Source organism: Scylla paramamosain, chromosome 7 (genome assembly GCF_035594125.1).
Source record: "Scylla paramamosain isolate STU-SP2022 chromosome 7, ASM3559412v1, whole genome shotgun sequence".
NCBI classification, from domain to species: domain Eukaryota; kingdom Metazoa; phylum Arthropoda; class Malacostraca; order Decapoda; family Portunidae; genus Scylla; species Scylla paramamosain.
Window position 1 is genome coordinate 33,943,116 of NC_087157.1, and position 17,277 is coordinate 33,960,392.

Genomic DNA, 17,277 nt, shown 5'->3' on the forward strand with positions numbered 1-17,277 from the left:
ATCTTACAGTTGAGAACTTAGGCCTTGTTTAGGTTTTCCCTTATAAAGTTACTATGGGTGTAGTAATTTTTTATTTAGTTTTGTCCTCAATAGAGGCTCATTATGTTTGGGGTCATTGTTATGGTAAAGTTTGGGAACTCCTGTCATACAGAAGCATATATTAAAGTATGACAGAATAAAGAGGACTATCAATCTATAGTTTCCTCTCCCCTTCGTGTGTGTGTGTGTGTGTGTGTGTGTGTGTGTGTGTGTGTGTATACTGGTACATTTGAGGTTTCAGGAACAAAATTGTAATATTTACCTTATCTTTGAGTTCCTTCATTGAAGTAAACACATGTCTCACTGTTCTGGTGATGACACCCTCCAGTTCCTCACTATCTGGGCAGCCTTCCATGGTGAAGGTCTTGCCTGATCCAGTCTGACCATAAGCAAACACACACACATTATAGCCATCCAGGGCTGACTGGACCAACTGAGAAATCTCCTCAAACACTTCTGTTTGGGTTGCACACGGGGTGAACACCTTGTCGTACGTGAATTCCAAGTGACCATTTCCTCGCCCCTTGAGGCCAGACATAGTGCTGCTGTTCACATCTGATGAATAATGGAATTAATTTACTTACTGCCGTCACAGTTGTAGCTGAATATTTTCAGTAGATGCTGCTCCACATAAAAAATTATTTAACTTCTCAATGACTTCTTCATACATACATGTGTACTAAGTAATATTTATGGCTATAAAAATATGGATTAATTTTTTTTTAAATCAATAAATAAGAAAACTGTCAGATGATATAACAATGGAAACTTTTCAGTACCACTGACAGAAGCAGAATTTTACAAGCAAACTAAAGCAAAGTGCATGTACTGAACTGATGCAAACTTCAGTGTTGGGAAAATGTGAACATGAAATATCTTACTAGTCATAATCATGTGTCAAAAAAAAATAAATAAATAAAAATAAAAAATAAATAATAATAATAATAATAATAAAAGGAAAATGTGAGCAGCCAGGACTCCAACACTTACCTCCACCTTTACAAAGCTCAAGAGTACGTTCATCAAGAAAATTAATGTGATGAATGTCACTGGAATCCCCATTGTTCTTGATTTCCTCTCCTATCAGAGGACGTACCCGACAGAAAACTCTAATGTTACCCTGGAAACAAATTATTACATATTAAAAGTGGTTTATTTCACATAAAAGGTAATCTGCATCGCATTTTGCTGGGTTAATTCCAGACACTATGGTACACTCCTATCAACTAAGCATCAGTGGGAATTCTCTTGCATGACTCCTGAATTTGATAGCAACTGAATATTATTTGACTGACCAGTTACTAAGCCAAAATAATTGAAGATTTAGTCTGTAAATATCATCACCATCATTATTAATTCATGTAAAAGGTTCCATGTGTGCATGCCTATGTCAGTCTTGTTCACCAAATATCCACTCACCAGGCCACAATTTCTAACAACCTCCCAACACAACTTTATTCCAAACTTACAAAAACTCAACCAAAGTTCAGACCTCTAACTCTTCACCTAATTACTCTCTACTATCTTCTCAGTATCCCTATCTTTCATCCACTTTATTATTTCACCACCATGATCCTACGTCTGTTGTTTAGTAATACACTATATATCTATCAAACAGTCCTCAGTTCTGTTTGCTTTGGCCACAAAGAGATCAAGGGCATCCCCAGCTCAATCCAGCCATACTCAACTCACCTTTAACTCCAGGACTTGGTTGTGGAGCTTCCTGCGGAAAGTCTCACCCTCCAACAGCTTCTTTTCCAGGATAGTTATAGTACTAGCTTGAGTGGAAGTCTCAGCTTCTAGATCAGCCACCCTCTTATTGCGGTCATTCAGTAGCAGTTTTGTAGAGCTCAGTTGAGCCTCAAGGCCACTTGAGACACTTGTCAAGTTAGAGACTGTGGCCTAAAAGTAAATGGGAAAATTCACATAAACCTTTCCTGTGAGGAGAAAACACACACGCACACTTACAGTGCTGGGCCATATGACCAGAATAAGCATTTTTCAGTGTCTTCAATACTACAAGTTTTGTGATCCTTGAGTTTAGGGCCATGCCTTGGGAAGAAAGCAAGCCCAAAAATTGAGAGGGTACTGTATTTGAGAATGATCACAAATCAAAATAAAAAATTTTTTTTTTTCTTTACTCTACACAATGCTTTCTGTGATACCTGAAAAGCCATCTCAATACAATATAGCAAGAAACACCATGAAGGCAAGAGGTGTGGGAAGCTAAAACTGTAGTGAAAATAAGTATAAGTGTATGAAGCAGTGTCAGTAAATCAACTCAGATGTAGAGGAGTCCATTGTCTCAATAAGAGAAACCTTAAAATAGTTAACTAGCCCCAAAACTCACTAAAGTAAGGTTCTACTGTATGCTGCCTGTGGAATATAATAATAACAACAATAATTCACACCAGAGGGCTGACAACAAGAATTATAATACCTTAAGACCTGCCAGCTCATCTTCCCTGGATGAAAGATCTGCTTCCAGCATCTTGATCCTCCTCTCAAGGGAAGATTTCTTGGATTGCAGTTCTTCAATGTTTCTTTCCAATTCTTGTCTTTCATTGCTTCTCTGCCTTACTTCTTCACTGCAAGGGAAACATTTCAGCCTCTGCACCTTTTATGAACAACGGGTATAAAGTGGCACTAAGGAGAGAATCCCAAAGTGCCAAGAGCAAAATATGAGTATTTTAAATAGCAAATATGAGTATTTTAAATATTCTAGACAAAATCTGTAATCAAGCCAGCAGTAGGAAGTTATTATGAATAAATGTCTGATAGTATACTTTAAAATTTAGCACTTAAGAAAAGTCTGGAGCTGAAAGGGAAATTTTGCTTAATTTCTGAGAGAGAAACATAAATATGTGGAGTGCCATACTTGAGCTTAGCAGTCAGAGCATCAATCTGTTCCTGGTTGGCTTGAGTTGTGGAATGGGACTGCTGCAAGTTTTGGTTCAAGTTCTGCTTTTCCTCCTCCAGGCTTTGAATGCGACTGTCATAATCATTGAACTTGGCCAGCAGGTTTTCCCGCTCAACTGTGCTACACTTGACCAGCTCCTCCATGTCTTGTAGTCGTCCTTTCAGATCCCATGGTGCCCTTTTCTTCTTGGCTGCCAATCAAATGTTTGTTAAATGTGTATTCCTCTAGTCAACTCATGCATATCTAATGAGCAAGTACACCAAGAAAACACAATCAATCTATCCTCCAATGCCAATCCTTGTCCTTTTAAGCCCTCCTTATGCTATCTATCCATCCCTTACATAGCCTACCTCACAAGTTTACACCCATCATATTTAATCTTAGTACCACGCTTCACTTTTACAATATATATATTGCAAACGCCATTAACTGTATTAAATTTCTATAAGCTAATGACTGAGCTACAGAGCAATATTTAGGTAGACAAACCTTTAGTGACTGCATCCCCTCCAGGACCTGTATCAGTATCCTGGGTGTTGTTTACCCTGTTGGTGATGTTTGCCCCAGGCCTACGAGACACTGCACCTGAAACACAAGTCAATCACAAGATATGGAAATTCATGTGTGATTATGAAATATATTATCATCTACAGTACAGCAATTTTATAAAAAGTAATGCAAATTTTTCATCTTTGCTATCACAAACCATTATCTCCATCCTTATCATTTCCTATACCCACAGAAAGTCTGAGGATCATGAGGCCTTAAATTGCACACTCCTGTGCCTATTTTATTTGCATGATTCATTGCTGAGTATTTGGATCCCAACTCAGTGGTATAGTCGATCCCCATCATTCACAGGGATTAAGTAACACAGATATCCATGAATGTTGAAAATCCATAAATTTGTGCATTCCTTTAGAAAACTCCAGATTTCTCTACACTGGTGCATTCCCTTTAAAAACACCCCTGATCCACTTTTTTACCTTGTTTAAGTAAAGAAAACCCATGTACAAACATTTCATTCAATATCTAATAAACAAAAGTAAAACAATGATGAACACTGTGGTGTGGCCTCTCGCTCTACTCTCTCTGCTCCCTAGTATCACCAACTGGACTGCCAGTGCTATAGCAGAAAACAAACACATGTGCATGGTTGATGTTGTAGTTACTGTGCATTTTTAAACAAACATGCCAGTGTGTCTTAAATCTTTCAGGGAGCCATGGTGAAAATATGAAGAAGTTAACATAAACATGGTCATGGCATGAGTGAGAGTGAAGGAGAAGGACAGCAGTAGGAAATGTACACAATATACAGAAAAAAAAAAATGCACATGGGATGGGTTGCACGAAGCCTACTTAACTAAAGAAGGCATAGTCTTGACCTGAAGTAGAGAAGTATGTCAATGAAGAATATTTGTCAAGAACATAGAAGAAAAAGATTGTCATTTTTAACTTATTGTCACAAAAGTTTTATCCTACAAATTTTTACCAAGACATCCTAGAAACACTTGTAAGAAATAAGGTTAATCATGAGACAAGAGTTGATGAGTCAATGCAAAACAGCCAAACAACTGAAATAAGCCAACCTTATCTTGCGAGTAAACCAATCAATAATATTACCTAGCTATTTACTTATATGTGCACTAATCATTTCAGCTTTGCATAAAAATAAAAGGATTTTCCTGCCAAAAACTGGAGAAATATGGAGTAATAAGTTAAAGTTTCTAAAGTATCATACAAGAACAAATGAAGTCTTACATTAAACTCAAGCTAAATAAAAAGAAAAGGAAGAGATAACTCCTAAATTCCTTACCTTTTTATTTACAACCAACCAGTAATACAGACCGGAGTACATGCCTAATGCTTACCTGCTCCTTGTCGGACAAGGTTGGCCGAGGCAGCAGTGATGTTAGAGGGCCGACCAGTCAAGTTGAGGGTTGATGCACCTATCCTGGAGTTTGCCATGTTCCTCTTGGCCATACCTCTATTTCTTGTGACACCAGAGTTTAGGTTGGCCATGGAGACAGATCTGGAAGAGGAGGATATCAAAAAATGTATATAATACAGAAAACAAATGAAAAAAAAAATATATCATTGAATATTTTCTTCTTTGACGTGATTTCTGGTCTTGCTTCTGACAGCCATTCTCAACTATGTGAGTGAGGGTACTGGTGAAATGCAGAACACTGAGCTAAATATAATTCATAACATAACTGGTAACTAGTATGCCATCCACTAACCTGCTGAGACTCCCACGTCCTCCCCGAGTGCCTCCAGGGTGTTGAGGCCTCGACATAATACCAGTGTCATCAGCATCTGTCATGGTAATATATATATATATATATATATATATATATATATATATATATATATATATATATATATATATATATATATATATATATATATATATATATTTTACAATCAAGCTTATAATCAAGGAGAATAACTAAAAGGATATAGGGGATGACGGATACTCCTTATGAAATGAGACTGAAGCTATTAAATTTACATTCCTTAGAGAAATGTAGGTTAAGAGAGGCCCTGATAAAAATTATAGGGATTATGACAAGGGGACATAAGCAAAATTCTCAGGATCAGTAATCAGAATAGAACTAGAAATAACAGGTTTAAGCTTGAAAAATTTAGATTTAAGAAAGAGATAGGAAGGAATTGGTTCTCAGAGTAGTACAGAGTGGTAGATGAATGGAACAGACTCAGTAATCAGGTTGTTAGTGCAGAGACATTAGGGAACTTTAAAAGATTTGACAAATTTATGGATGGGGATGATAAGTGGAAATAGGTAAGTATGTTTTATACAGGGACTGCCTGATAGCTTCTTGCAGCTTCCCTTATTTTCTTATGTTCTTATGTTCATTATGTGTGTGCATGCGTGCGTGCGTGCATGCATGCGTGCGTGAAAATGTAATTGCACTAGCAATAAAAGGAATTCTTACTACATTTATGTAACCTTTAATTTCTTGGATTAACATAAGAAAATGCAAAGATTTCCACTTAACAGACCTCCAGAGTGCCTGGACCGCTTCTCAGGGGATGTTATAGCACTGTCACTCCCCAGGCGCTTCATGGCTGATCCAGGAGGTCGCAGTCTGGAGGGCTGAGGTAGGTGGCGGCTGGAAGGCAGCTTAGACATCTTAGTCCTATGGGATGAGACCAAGGGTTTAGCTTTGGTATTGGAGTTATAATGAGGTAGGTATTACTTATTTAGTCAGAAAACCTTGGGGGAAACTTGAGGGACAACCAAGAGCACAAGTACACCCTGAGTAACACAGGAGCACAAGTACACCATGAGTAACAAAGTGCCAAAAGCAATGAGTGAGGAAGATCCATAAGTGATCATTTCAAACAACCTAATGCTGAGAACACACACAAGTGGGGAAATTTGCCAGAAAAGCAAACTGTATGGGAGGAGCAATAAAGAGCACTTTCATACACTGATATGTTTCTGGCCCTATATGCATTGCTAATCAGATCATTAATGGAGAATGCTAAGCAGGCCTAATATCTCTAAACTAAGGAGGACATCAAGAAATTCAACAAGGTCCACCAAAAACTGCCATCAGTTCTGGTGCCCTTATGCAAAAGGCAACATAAACTATGACTAGAAAGGGTAAAAATAAGTCATTACATTTGTACCCTCTCTGTCCACCATCCTCACTGAAGAGGCTAACCAGGCTAGGGATCACCACCTTACAAGTTAAGGCGAGACAGAGGGGACATGACAGAGGCATTTAAGATCCTGAAAGGAACTGATCAAGTAGGGGGAAGGGATAACATTCCTCTAGCTTGTGTCTGATGACTCCCAGCCAGTGACCTGAGGGAAACTTCCAAGCTGGAAAAAAAAAAAAAAAAACACCAAGAAGACGAACAAGTTCTTCACATCGAGTGGCTAATGAATGGAACAATCTGGCAATAACAGGCAGTGATTTACCTAAAGTTTGGACCTTGAGTTCGAGTTGGAATACATGATGGTTCAAGTTTGTAATAAAAAATGGCCAGAGTTGGTCGTTCAGAATGGTCCGAGTTGGAGGTACCCCAGCTGCCTGGCCTCTTATCTGTTAGTGAAGTAATCCCAAACCCCTGTGGGCACGGAGCAAGTTACTTTTTCTTCAGCAATCCATCAAAACCCTCATCAGTACACATATGGTTGTCCTAACCCACAGATAACGGACTCAGAGTACCTACGCCCAGTTAAATACAAGAAACCATAACTTCTATAAGTGAAAATGATAAATTCTAACAGCAATAGTTCAGCATACACTCTCAGGCCCCATTGGCTGGGCTTCCTGCATCAACACAACCCTTTCCCCATCTCACTCCTCTCCTCAACACTTAGTAACACTCACCTGTGCTCCAAGTGGGGTGAAAACTCACTTTACTAGAAAATGTGTACAGATAAGTTTCCTTCGGGGGTCTTCACTCAAACACTGCCGAGACCTTTAAATTCAAGACCCAAACAAACACAACGCCGCTGATTGGTGAAGCCTCGCCGCTCTCCACCAATGGGATGGCCTGGTGTTTGAATATCAATATCGGAGGATCGTGATGCGCATTGATGGCTTAAAGTAATCACTGTTACAATGAGTAAAGTGTGATAGTTAATTTTATATACGTATGAATTAACATCATAGTTTTGAATGTGGATACTAAACATGCATCCCGATAGTGCGTACATAACATACTTTACTTATCAATATGATATAGAAAAAAAAATTATATATATATATATATATATATATATATATATATATATATATATATATATATATATATATATATATATATATATATATATATATATATATATATATATATATATATAATGTTAAAGAAAAAACACAGGCTTTTTTTTTGTGGATTTTTTAATCCCAACCGTGACACACACACACACCCACACACACACACACACACTGCATCACCATCTTTACAATGAAAGGCAGGGGAACACACACACACACACACACACACACACACACACACTGCATCACCATCTTTACAATGAAAGGCAGGGGAACACACACACACACACTAACAGTAACACAGCCTCACCATCTGTACAATGAAAGACAGCCAATACACACACACACACACACACACACACACACACACACACACACACACACACTAGGTATGGTGTATATATATATATATATATATATATATATATATATATATATATATATATATATATATATATATATATATATATATATATATATATATATATATATTGTACTAGTAAGGTAGTCGATGCTGTGTAGAGGTGGTGCCTAAAGGGTGCAAGTAAACACAGTGGTAAAATAGCTGCGATATATTAATATATTAAAACAAAACTATACAACAAAGATGCGGTGAATCACCAGGAGTGGCACGTCCAAGCCGAGGCTGGCTGGACGAGGACTCTGTCCGCTGTCGTGAGCAAAATTGTCCGTCTGTGTAGAAGTGTACCTTGTGTTTCATTCCCCTCTGTCATCTTTGTTCATCAAACTCGTATATGAAAGCCCCATACTCGTGTATGGGGCTGATATCCCAATCAGAGCAAGCACGATCATCAGTTGTCATTATGAATGTATATAACGCATCATCAGTAGTCTTATAATCTTTTATTGATCGAATATTTGAAACCCGTTATCTCCGACTCGCACAGTTCGGCATGATATGGACGTATCATCTTGCACTGTTAATTTTTTTAAGGAAATACTGCGAATTTCACGTTTTTTCTTGACAGTGTAGAGAAATTAATGATTCACGCTGTCCAAGGTAATATTTAAGTGATAAATGTTCACTATTGATTAATTTATTGGTCAAAGTAGGTCGGCCCTTCACCTCCGATGCGAGGATGCCAATATCCACTCCGAAAATCTTAATAAAATGTCGTGTTTCTTAATTATGTGATAACACATAGTGGTTATGGTGACGCATATCAGCAATATATGGTCTACTACAATTTTGGGTGGAAGGAAAACAGATTTATCGGAGGTTTCAAATATTCGGTAAATAATAGATAAAAGAAACATTCGTGAGTGTGGTAGAGTTCAAGAGCCAAAAGACAAGAGCAGGCAGGTCCTGCTGGCCTGTGGACTAAATGTAGCAATAAGTGGACACACCCTGACATAGTGTTGCACCTTGATGCAGCACATACTGTACAGCACACACCATCTGGGGCAGTACTGACTTCCTTAAACTCAGCGTTGGAAAAGAAAAAAAAGAAAAAATCTATAAAAAAGTTAAGATAAATCTTACTTAAATTATATATATATATATATATATATATATATATATATATATATATATATATATATATATATATATATATATATATATATATATATATATATATATATATATATATATATATATATATATATATATATATATATATATATATATATATATATATATATATATAATTTTTTGTACTTAAATTATGATGCATTTTACTCTTGATGTAACATATGGTTTTAAATGCAGCCTAGTTAATGTTCATTTAATTTATGATTGTTTTTCTCTGATATAGATCGATCGATTTCAATCACTTGATTTCAAATCAAAATAACGCTGCCTAAAAATAATACACTGGAGAAAGTTATTGTGATTTGCAAGGACCTTTGTATGACATGATACCATTGTTCTCTATTATCAACGGGCAAAAACACATGAGAGCTCAATTATTAATCATCTCTGTGGCCTTTGAAAACAATCCTATGGGAGAGCCAAAGATAGACGAGAGACCTTACTTCTCCGCATCCTTTTCTGGTGCGGAGGCAGAGGTGACGGAGAAGATGGTGGAGGAAGCCATGGTGGACCAGGAATCTCGCGTAAGAACTATGGCTTCTTCGGTGGTGACGGACAGGTCGGCGACGGTGTCTGGCAACGGCACGTCCTTCGTCTCCCGCAGCGCCAAGGTAAACATGCCCGCTGTCGCCGCCGTCATGCCGAAAATGAGTGACGTCAGCCATGGCAACACTGGACCCTGCGGAGGAGTGATGTCGTATTGTCGATGGAGGACTCTCTCTCTCTCTCTCTCTCTCTCTCTCTCTCTCTCTCTCTCTCTCTCTCTCTCTCTCTCTCTCTCTCTCTCTCTCTCACCAGGAGACTAGTGATGAAGGGCACGAAGGTAGACGCGAACTGAGAGGACACACTGGCCACTCCGATCCCCTGCATGCGCACCTCCGTCGGGAACAGCTCTGAGGCGTACAGGTACAGGATTTGATAGACGCTACTGATGCACCACTTGCCCAGCAGCGCTAGGCTCATCCTTAGTACTTGTAACTCTGCTCGAAGACAAATGTAAAGAGGTGTAAAAAATAGTGATAATAAGTAAATGAATAAATAAATAGATAAATGGCAAAGTTAACGAAATAGTGAGGGAATGTGAAGAAATTCTGTAAGGATTCTGCCCCGCCACGATGACTGTTGGTCTGTTTTATGTGTATACTGTATAATCATAATGTTTTTTCATTTGTATATAGAGGAATGTAAAGGTTCTTCCCCACCGCTGTTTGATGCGTGGAACACAAGTCAGTGCAATGTTTTCTGTCATTCAGATACTGTACTGGGTGTGATTAGAAACCTGTCACATGCAATTGTCTTGTAATTCAACAATGGCAATAAAATTATCAAATCAAATCAATTCAGGATGCTGCCATTCAGGGACGACTGTGACATTTGTGTGACCACAGATTACTTTCCTCAAGATTAAGAGTAGATTCGGATTGTAATTCATCGTATTTCAACATCCAAAGTATTATATCCGTTCACAATCTTTACACTCCGAATAGCAAAAACAAGACTCGTTTGACCGGACAAATGATGTGTCGCACCTGACGGGATGAAGGCAGTCACGGTGATAGCGACGCCGCCCAACACGAAGCTCAGCACGGTGGGTATTCTCCTGCCCCACCGGTTGATGATTGGCGCAGCTAACAGGTAACCCGGAATCTCAATCATGCCGCTCAGTGTTATATACAGGAATGGGTCAGAGATGTAGTTGTCCCCGCCCAAGTTGAGGCCGTCAAATACGAAGCTCACAGCGAAATAGTCAATGCAGACCACGGCAGTAATAATTCGTATGGCACGCGTGCTGCAGCAAGGAGATAATTACTCGAAGTGAAGCTCGGTAGGAAGCTGTAATGTATAGTAGTGCACACTTTTACAAGCACTGTCTTTCAGGGAACACATATGAATGAAAAGAGCAGTGAGTAAAAGCAAAGTTTGTTTTGGATTTAGAAATAGACTGGTACGTAATGAATTCTGACTATGTGACTATTGCATACAAGAGTTATTCATTGCATTTACATGAAAAAAGGAGAGGCGGAAGTGTCTCACCTGAGCAGGATGGGCAAAGTGAGCCGGAATTTCTTGGTCTTCTTGTCTGTGTTGGCTTGCGTTGACGAGTACGTCGCGGACTGCCGGTGTAAAACCAAACAATCTTCCTATACGAGTATCACACAGAACTTGAGGTACATACCCACTCACCACTCACGGCTGGTGATTTGAATATTTGCATTTGTATTTAAGGTGGTGGTGGTGAAGACTGAAACTCAGTTAGGATTTTACGGTGGAAGTAAGCAAGTGAGTGATCATTCGTGACTTGCTCGTCAATACTGGATACTTTTGCAAATTGTACATTTTTTTTCTTGGATTACTCTCACGAAACAATAATTATTATGACGCTGCACAACAAATTAATATCTTTAGCAAAGATTACAACAGCACTGAGTAAGTTTTGCAGGGCGCACTACCTCCTCCTGGATCTCCTTCATGAGGGCGCGGAGGTCGGCCTCTGGCTGCAGCGTCACCCGATTCCAGCGGGCGGCCTTGCGGAGTACCTGCACTGCTTGGTCGTGGCGGCCTCGCACGATGAGCCACCGCGGGGATTCATCCATGAAGCTGACGGAGGCCAAGACACGGTTGTTACTACAGCACGCCTGCCCAACAAAGGTGTGACATGTAATATTCCGTTTTTGCAAAATTTTACTCTAAATCACTTTCATATTCTTTAATTAGATATGCATGCAAACACGAACTGGGGCAGAAATACAACATGTTTGTCACCAGCAGAGTGACAGGGTCCCTGACGTTCATCGCGGCTGCTTGGTGAAGGAGACCGTTACTTTAATGTCCGTCTTTCTCCGAGTGCAAATAATATTGGTATCACGTGCATGGCTAACTCACTAGAAGACAGGAAGGATGACAAGGAGGGGGAGGGAGACGGCTAGCTGCAGCCACCGCCAGTCTCGAATGAGGAAGGCCGTGCCGCCCCACGCCATGGTGCCCAGAGCCCACGGCACCCCCAGCAACATACCCAGCAGAGCCCGGCGCTTGGGTTCACATGTTTCCAGAGCTGTAAGGACACACACACACGCGCGCGCATTTTCTTGTCATAAGGCAAGCAATCTATAGGTTCTTAAATAATTGTTCTGTCAAATTCTACTCAAAACACTTCCTCATTGGTTGGTTTATCTGTCTGTTCAGTTATGTATTAATTGGTGTTTTTTGTCCAATGAGATGGAGGCCGGAAGCTCAGCTCTTAGTGCATCAGTTTTTTTTGCGTCATGTTAAGGGAAACAGAGCATACTAGTAAACATGTAATCGCCGGGTTAGTTGGCAGTTGACCAACTATTATACACAGTCACGTTACAGAACTCAATGTCAACAGACGCGACACTCACTGAAAACGGTGAGGGTGAGCAAATTGAATATGCCCAGGAGGACACGAACCGTCAGTATGGCTACCATGTTGTTGAGAAAAGCAATGGTGGTTGCAAAGATTGCAATGAAGATTTGAGTTACCACCACCACAACCTTACGCCCGTACCTGTTGGGAGAGAAAGGCGAAGATAAAGAGCGAGGTGGAGAAGGAACAAAAAGTTAAGAGGTAAGAGAGGTTGACAAGTTTGCTAGAAAAAAAAATAGAAATAAAAGATAACAAATAAGAAAATACATAAAAAAAAGAAGAACAAATGTGTAACTTTGGAAGTGTCAAGAACTTAGTAGTAAGGGAGTAGAGGTGGAAGGAGCAAAACAAAGACAGTAAATTAAATAAAACAAGCTCGCGTGCACACACACACACACACACACACACACACACGCACACACACAAACCTGTCAGCGAGGTAGCCCCCCAGTATAGGAGAGAAGAAAGTACCAATCACGTAGGCACTCTGGTATAAAGCCTGCAGGTACCTCCTTCCACACACCAGAGAAAACTGTGGACCAACAGCAGCACCGTGAGCCAGGTGAGGAGAAGGGAGGGGGCGAGAGGTAAAGAAGAGAAGGGCGTAGAGCTAAGGAAAAGAAGGGAGGTGATAGTAATGGAGAGAGGAACACACACACACACACACACACACACACACACACACACACGCACTCTCTCTCTCTCTCTCTCTCTCTCTCTCTCTCTCTCTCTCTCTCTCTCTCTCTCTCTCTCTCTCTCTCTCTCTCTCTCTCTCTCTCACACACACACTTACATTTACAGCAAAAATTTTCTTCTCTTGATTTCAAAAGAAAGATCAAATTAATTGAGGACTGTTCTTGGCAGGCAGGAGACACCCCCTCACTGACCTCCGAGGTGAGGGTGCTGCTGAAGACGGAGGTATCGAAGTCCCACTCGGTGCACGCCTCCTCCACCTCCGTCCCGGCCTCCGTCAATCTCGTGTAACTGCACGAGTCTCTGGTTGCGGGGAAATGTTTCTCAACACACTGACAGAGGCAGACTTGCGTATTCCTTAATGATATAAGAAGCTACAACAGTTACATTAAACTTCGCCCATCAGAGGAAGAATGTGCATTACTTACTCAGACACAACTACACTCTCGTTCCCTTCTGGAGGCAAGCAGGTGTAGTTGATGGCAGGCGCGAGGTACACTCCACTGATGAACTGTGGAGGTACCATCATCATACCTGCGCCAAGGAAAACATCTGTTAATAAAATCATAAAGACTATGGAGATCATGGGGTGGTGGTGTCAAGCAAACAGCGATCCATCTGACCCATCTCATAACTAAGTGTCTCGGGTGAAAGGTGTATATGATACAGAGTGAATTGAAGCAATGTGATTCACATGCTCGTATTACAAGATTAAGCGATGGCGTGGTATTTATCCTAAATAGCATTCCCTGAAATTACTTTAAATCTTCATTTTCTTTCCTCTGAATGACAATACTTTAAGGTGCCCTTCAGACAAAATCACACTGGTGGCGTCACCACATTATTCAAATGTTATCTTTCAAACTTAGCCGCGCCACCACTTTCGGATGTGAAGTCATTTTTTGTAATGGCGAGACATGGCGTGCAGCGTTACTTAGTGGTGCCTATTCTCAGCGTAAGACCTCCATCAGGTCACCACGCACTCATTACATTGCGAGGATATGCAAAAAAAGAGCACCATATCTATTTACTTAAGCATAGTACCTCAGTAATGATCTCGCCATGTGTGTAACTCACAGTAGAATGAGATAAAGAAGATGAACAAGTTCCAGAATCCGGTACCAAGGTGGGTGAGAAGATCGTCAAACTTGTTCGTTTCAGTCATCTTGGAGGATCAACTCGCGGCTGAGGGAGGAACATGTTAGTCTTTTAAGACAGGCAGGCGAGCTTAAAGTCTATATTCTCAGTATTTTCACAATGACATGATAATGAGTAATACACTTATTAATAATACGGAGTAATATAAGTGTATTGCAAGTAATATTTGTATTACAATTATGAAAAATTGTAACAGAAGTAATAATAGGTGTGTTCTATACTTTTGTAAAAACCTGAGCATTAATAAATTCAGTTTAATTCAATGTACACACACATACACACACACAGCAATAACAACAACAACAACAACAACAACAACAACAGCAATAACAACAACAACAACAACAACAGCAATAACAACAACAACAACAACAACAACAACAACAACAACAGCAACAACAAAATGGAATAAAGTGGAATAAAAGAAACTAATAAGATATCGTAATTTAAAGAAAAAATGTACTACATGACATTGTTTCTATTCTTTTCAGAACCACTATTATTTTTAATATGCATAGGTTAAATAGTAGCGATATTGTCATATTTACAGATGACACAAAGATAAGTTGGCTGGATTCCTATGCAACCGCCCCAAATGCAGATAAGATGAAAGAATGGACAGACACAGTAGATGGCAAATGCAACATACCATAAGCAAACGCAAAAATACTTGACGTAGATCGAGGAAATACCTAAGTCCACAATAAAGGACGAGGCGCTGAGAGGATTCAAGGACGAAAAAGATTTCAGGAATCATAATTAGCTCATCTCCGTCAGGGAAGATAACGCATAGAAGCAAGAAATAAGATTTATCGTGTAAGTATTAGGATCCATCCTTAGAAAGAGTGGTTTTGTAGATTCGTTAATGTATAATGAAGTATTTTAAATTTCTACGGAAAGTGTACAGTTGGCTTTAGAGTCAGCTATGAAAGAATTCGGTGATTATTTTGACGAGGGCAGATCAGTTCATTACTAAGGACATTTTCTAATCAGATGAAGAAACCTAAAACTTAAAGTACGCATTTGTATCTATCTATCTACACATTCTGAGAGAGAGAGAGAGAGAGAGAGAGAGAGAGAGAGAGAGAGAGAGAGAGAGAGAGAGAGAGAGAGAGAGAGAGAGAGAGCTGGTGATGATAAGATGATAATAATGAGTCAAGGTCCAAACAAACTGGTTGATCCTGACCCACCCAGTATCATCTTAGCGCGTCTGTTCGGGGACTTGCATGAGTTAAGGTTTATCTTTTAACCAAGTCTTCAGCCGTGTTGATGGCATGCTGTGTTCTCTTGAATGTGGCTGTCAGCCCGAGAACTGCACATGCTCAGAACCTAATGTTCACAAAGGCGTGTTGATAAACATATCTGTCCGCTACAACAACATGGCTGAAGACTTGGTTAAAAGATTAACCAAATATAGAGACTGTTCACAGTAGTCCGGCTTTCGTTTGTTAACAAAAATCTGACAACTACGAATTCGACACCGGCCCTCCGCCCCACCTGAGCTTAGTTCACGCTCACTGCCAAGGAAAATAAAAAGTGCTTACCATTCGGCCAAGACACACGTTCCCTCCTTCACTCCTGCTTTACAAGTATTCCGTTATTTAATAGTGAATTCGAGCACAGCATCAAAGGGATTTAGTTACTTCTTCTTGTGTTCAACGCCCAAGATAGCACTCTCTCTCCCATGACGCCGGCGACGACGCGGCTCCACTGCTCAAATCACCTCGGGTGGCAGCGTGGAGACGCTGCCACTTACCGGTGCCAGTTTTTTTTTTTTTTTTTCCCGAATATATAGGAGAGAAAATAAAATATAAATCTCTCTCTCTCTCTCTCTCTCTCTCTCTCTCTCTCTCTCTCTCTCTCTCTCTCTCTCTCTCTCTCTCTCTCTCTCTCTTTATATATATATATATATATATATATATATATATATATATATATATATATATATATATATATATATATATATATATATATATATATATATATATATATATATATATATATATATATATATTATGTACTCTTCTTGAAATCACCTCTCCCCACGCGTAAAAAGTGTATGTTACAGCAGTGTCACACAGCCACGAGGAGAGCGTCGCACACAACACGTATGGGAAGTCTGTCCTCTCAGCAACCACACTCAACGATCGCAAAAAAAGCATTCCCGAGACCAGTGCTGCCACGTGTCGACTTAACGATTACTCGGTTGCCGCCTCCACACGGGACACAAACTGCCTATTCCACCACAACTTTGTTGGAGATACATAAGTATTTCACGTCTGTGAATATCGATAGTTGTCTGGTAGGATGATCACACGCTTTTTTTCTATTTTTTCTGCTTTCCTTTCTTTTCTTTTCCCCTCTGTCTTTGTGGACTCTGCCTCACACCAGCGGCCGCGCACACTCGTCTGACACACGTGATCTCGCGTCTCTTGGATTGATATGACAGAAGTAACCGAAGGACGTGACTGAAGGTCTTGACTGGAAACACACCGAAGAAGCAAAAGATAACTATTCGATAAGAAAAGAAGCTGATAGGAGCATCTCGAGATATTCGAGTATTTTGATCACTAATTACTGAACAGGATGATTAATTTGCGATGATGAATTCATTTGAATTGTCATAAGAGTAATCACGGACACAAGCTATACATACGAAAAAAAAATGCAACTCAGTCAACATGCACCCACAGTTATCTGAGCAAGACGCAGGGGAGCCCCTGTGTTGGTGAGTCACGCTGGGACTTGACACGACCTGGCTTAC

The 17,277-nt window shown here is 39.9% G+C and overlaps 1 protein-coding gene across 9 annotated transcripts in view; it reads right to left on the reverse strand.

Moving 5' to 3' along the window:
- Positions 1–16,964, reverse strand: part of LOC135102427 (kinesin-like protein KIFC1) — a 21,637-nt gene extending 4,673 nt beyond the window's left edge. Inside the window, exons 1-22 of one of the 9 annotated variants that reach the window (XM_064007705.1) lie at positions 16,058–16,337; positions 15,206–15,231; positions 14,433–14,540; positions 13,784–13,889; positions 13,550–13,658; positions 13,091–13,194; positions 12,658–12,803; positions 12,161–12,329; positions 11,728–11,875; positions 11,312–11,391; positions 10,807–11,066; positions 10,073–10,257; positions 9,721–9,956; positions 5,987–6,123; positions 5,203–5,278; positions 4,831–4,991; positions 3,449–3,544; positions 2,918–3,149; positions 2,480–2,627; positions 1,732–1,941; positions 1,030–1,159; positions 302–594 (exon numbers count right to left, since the gene is read on the reverse strand). In XM_064007705.1, the coding sequence (XP_063863775.1) occupies positions 302–594; positions 1,030–1,159; positions 1,732–1,941; positions 2,480–2,627; positions 2,918–3,149; positions 3,449–3,544; positions 4,831–4,991; positions 5,203–5,278; positions 5,987–6,123; positions 9,721–9,956; positions 10,073–10,257; positions 10,807–11,066; positions 11,312–11,391; positions 11,728–11,875; positions 12,161–12,329; positions 12,658–12,803; positions 13,091–13,194; positions 13,550–13,658; positions 13,784–13,889; positions 14,433–14,520 (3,114 nt within the window). In that variant the 5' untranslated portion in view covers positions 14,521–14,540; positions 15,206–15,231; positions 16,058–16,337. Of the gene's footprint in view, positions 1–301; positions 595–1,029; positions 1,160–1,731; positions 1,942–2,479; positions 2,628–2,917; positions 3,150–3,448; positions 3,545–4,830; positions 4,992–5,202; positions 5,279–5,986; positions 6,124–9,720; positions 9,957–10,072; positions 10,258–10,806; positions 11,067–11,311; positions 11,392–11,727; positions 11,876–12,160; positions 12,330–12,657; positions 12,804–13,090; positions 13,195–13,455; positions 14,159–14,432; positions 14,541–15,205; positions 15,232–16,057; positions 16,338–16,549 lie in introns of those variants that run through there. The other 8 variants (XM_064007708.1, XM_064007707.1, XM_064007704.1 and 5 more) reach the window with 8 other exon arrangements.
- Between the last annotated feature and the right edge of the window lie 313 nt (positions 16,965–17,277).